The following is a 4,026-nucleotide window of genomic DNA, read 5'->3' on the forward strand; positions in this document are numbered from 1 at the left end:
GAGTACTATTTATTTAGACTAGCTATCATTTTTAAACTAGCGTTTGTACAAAGTTACAAACATTTATTTTAGTGACAATTATAATTAATCAATCATATATTATCTTGCATTCATATATTTTGAAGTAGCGATTTAAATAAACAAAATTCAACATTCAGTTATATATGCACGAATATCTCCTATATAATCTTGCATTCTTATACTATGAAATATTTTTTTTTTAAAAATAAACATTGGGCATTATCTCATTCCCGCAATGCGCGTATAAGTATCACATTTTCATATCGACCCGACCCGACGGTCTCACCCAAGTGTTTGCCAATTTTGAATAGTTATACATTTTATAAATTGATCGAAAATTAATTGTATTTGAACATATATGTTTTCTAATTTTATATTAGGAAAACTAAAAATGATTTTAAAATTTTTAAAAAATCAAGATGAATATAAAATAAAATTTTAAGTAGAAACTTAGCATTTGACTTTTTATTGCATTTGTAATTCTACGATTTAATTTTTCTTTTCTTTTATTTTTTTCTAAGCAATTATTTAACTTTTCAAGAAGTAAGGTTTTGGGCGTTGAGAATTCAAATGGGTTGACTAACAAATATGTGTGGAGTAATGAGAAAATTCAAAACCATTCATGCATGCAACACATAAAGTCGCATGGATGATGGCGTCTGTAGTTATCATCCCACGTAAGCTCTTATGCAATTTTTTTTGGGTCACACTTGTGTGAGACTGTCTCACGGATCCTTATTCGTGAGACGGGTCGGGTCGGGTCAACGCACCATGCAAATGTCGCACTTATATGTGCAAATATCATACTTATATGCTTAAATATAACACTTATCAAGAATACAATTTTTGTTACTTATAAGAGAAAAAGTAATACATTTTTCATAATAAGTAATGTTGACAAGTGCCCCTTACTTATAAGGGCAAATATAATACTTTTGAGGAGAAAAATAATACTTTTAAATTGAAATGTAAAAGTATTGTATTTTCCCTTAAAAGTATTACATTTACCCTTATAAGTAACAAAAATTTTATTCCTGATTAGTATTACATTTGAGCATATAAGTATAACATTTGTGCATATAAGTGTTACAATTGCATATTGACCCGACCCGACCCGTCTCACAGAAGTTTTTGCCATTTTTTTTATATTTGAGTAAGTCATTCGAGTTAAGCTCTAGGTGGCTTTTAGTAGGCCGGTCGGGAGTTGAGTTGGACGCCTAACTAGGTCTAATTCGACGCCTAACTAGGCCAGGTCGGTGCTAATTTTGTTAAGTGATTTTTTTATTTTTGTTTGCTTGGCTACTCCTTTTCTACATTTCTCTAGCCATGTACTCAACTAATAGTCTAACAACTCCTAACACTAAGTGAAAAAATGGAGACAAGATACTTAGATTACTCGGCCGCCTAGGCGCTAGGCGTTTCCCCGCGCCCGACTAGGGCGCAACACCTTCTGTGACATTGATTATAGGGACACTAAAATTCATTCTCCATTTCTCTATATTATTAAAAATATTACTATTTATTATCATTTCTTTCTTGTAGATTGATCAATAATAAGATTTTCATTCGCAAACTTATTATTCTCATCGTAATAATCTTGCTCTTTAATGCCTCCCCTACAAAATCTTTTACTTGTCAATTCTTTTTTATTTCCGTATATGAATAGTATTCTTATTTATTTCTACCCCATAATATACCTTATAATATTCAAATTTCCTATAATATCTTCATGGACCAGGTGCAGCCAAATATTTTCCTATATAAACCTCAACGTATCCACCTTGTGATCATAATACACCTTCAACTCTTTCAAGCAATAAATTATTTTTCACAAAATATAAACATGAAGTTCTCTTTATATTTTTTAACCATTTTCATTTTATGCATTATTGCACGAGCACCTTTGTGTTCTTGCAATGATACAATTCTTGAATGTCTTAACGACCATTCAAACCCTTCTCATCCAATTTCCTCTCTCATTTACACCCCAAACAACTCTTCATTTTCTCTAGTTTTACAAGAATATTTACGAAACCTGAGATTCAACCAGTCTTATACTAAAAAACCAATTTTTATTGTGACTCCAACACACATCTCACACATTCAGTTGTCCATACTATGCGCCAATAAGCATGGCCTCCAAATGAAAATTCGAAGTGGGGGACATGACTTTGAGGGTGTGTCATATGTCTCCGACGTGCCATTTTTTATCCTTGACATGTTCAATTTTCGATCGGTTAATGTTAGCATTGAGGATGAGACTGCTTGGGTTGAAGTTGGAGCCACCACAGGAGAAGTTTACTATGCAATTGCCAACAAAAGCAATGTGCATGGCTTCCCTGGCGGTGTGTGCACAACTATTGGAATGGGTGGCCATATTGGTGGTGGCGGATATGGAAATATGATGAGAAAATATGGCCTCACTGTCGATAACGTCATTGATGCTAAGATGATCGACGTCAACGGCAATCTTCTTGATCGAAAATCCATGGGAGAGGACTTGTTTTGGGCCATCACAGGTGGGGGAGCTTATAGTTTTGGAGTAGTCCTGGCATACAAAATAAAATTAATACCTGTCCCATCTAAGGTCACCGTTTTCAGAGTCACCAGAACCTACCACCAGAACCTAACCAACATCGTCTATCGCCACCAACTCGTCTCGAACCACCTAGACAACAACCTTTTCATCCGGCTCACAATTGGAGTGGTCAACAGCACTACACATCCGGGGGACAAGACCATAAGCGCCACCTTCAACTCCCTCTTCCTGGGAGACACCAAAACACTTCTCTCCACCATGAATGAAAGCTTCCCAGAGCTAGGGTTAAACCAGGAGGACTGCATAGAAATGGCATGGATAGAATCAGTGCTATTCTACACAAATTTCCCAGCAGGAACTCCATTGGATGCCTTGCTCAATAGGCAGCCACAAGGACTAAACTACTTCAAGATCAAATCAGATTATCTTCAGACCCCAATGCAAAAACAAGGCATAGAGTTCATATTCAAGAAAATGGTAGAGCTTGAGAGAGTGGGGATGACGTTCAACCCATACGGTGGATCAATGGCGGAGATTCCCTCTACGGCAAAACCCTTTCCCCATCGATCGGGAAATATTGCGATGATTCAATATGCAATAAGCTGGGTCGAAGAGGGTGAGAAGGCGGCTGAGACAAACCTAGAGTTAATAAGACAACTCTATCAACATATGACTCCATTTGTTTCGAAGAATCCTAGGGCGGCGTTTTTGAACTACCGAGACTTAGATTTGGGAAACAACCACAATGGACCGCAAAGTTATTCGGAGGGAATGGAGTATGGGTTGAAGTATTTCAAGGGGAATTTTGATAGGTTGGTGAAGATAAAAAGCAAGGTTGATCCTCAAAATTTCTTTAGGAATGAACAAAGCATCCCTATCTTCCCCCAACCAAGTTAACCAGGCCACCACAAGTGTTTCTTCAAGTAAAAACATAAATTTATAAAATTTTAAACTTCAATAGTAGTTTAATTGTTATCTCAGAAATTGAAAGATCAAGTAACTATTCGACATTTATCATATTTGTTTTTGTAAAAGCTAAATGCTCTTCAATTGGTCTTTATATTATTAAGAAATATTGCACTGCTTAATTTTGTTGGAATTGCTATGCTTATTAATTTTGTTAGAATTGCTGTCCTTGTTTTTAGAGGACAGAATAATGAAAATAGTTATTGCGTGAAACGTGGTCCACACGGTTGTGTGGGGCAAATTATTCTGTGGATTGAGTCCACCAACCCGAGTCCAAAACGGCGTGAGTACACAATTTACATGCTAAATGTTTACAATTTACCTTTTAATAAATCACAACTTTTATACTACGAACATACAATGTTCATATATATGTAATTGATTACATTGTTTTGTATTCACAAGTTCCTTTTAAATACTCAATTCCAATACTAAAAATACATAATTCAATGTCGTTTAGGACTAGGATCCACCTTGCAAGGTAGACCCTGGTTCATATA

General features: G+C 35.6%; 1 protein-coding gene across 1 annotated transcript; it reads left to right on the forward strand.

The window, feature by feature from the left end:
- The first annotated feature begins 1,833 nt into the window (after nucleotides 1-1,833).
- Nucleotides 1,834-3,648, forward strand: LOC116032230 (berberine bridge enzyme-like 8). The gene has a single exon (XM_031274716.1). It carries the CDS (start codon nucleotides 1,865-1,867, stop codon nucleotides 3,455-3,457), a length of 1,593 nt encoding a protein of 530 aa, XP_031130576.1. The 5' UTR covers nucleotides 1,834-1,864; the 3' UTR covers nucleotides 3,458-3,648.
- Nucleotides 3,649-4,026: the final 378 nt, after the last annotated feature.

Source organism: Ipomoea triloba, chromosome 10 (genome assembly GCF_003576645.1).
Source record: "Ipomoea triloba cultivar NCNSP0323 chromosome 10, ASM357664v1".
NCBI lineage: Eukaryota > Viridiplantae > Streptophyta > Magnoliopsida > Solanales > Convolvulaceae > Ipomoea > Ipomoea triloba.

Excerpts from the sequence above, each read along its gene's own strand:
- LOC116032230 (XM_031274716.1), top strand. The coding sequence starts at position 1,865 with ATGAAGTTCTCTTTATATTTTTTAACCATTTTCATTTTATGCATTATT.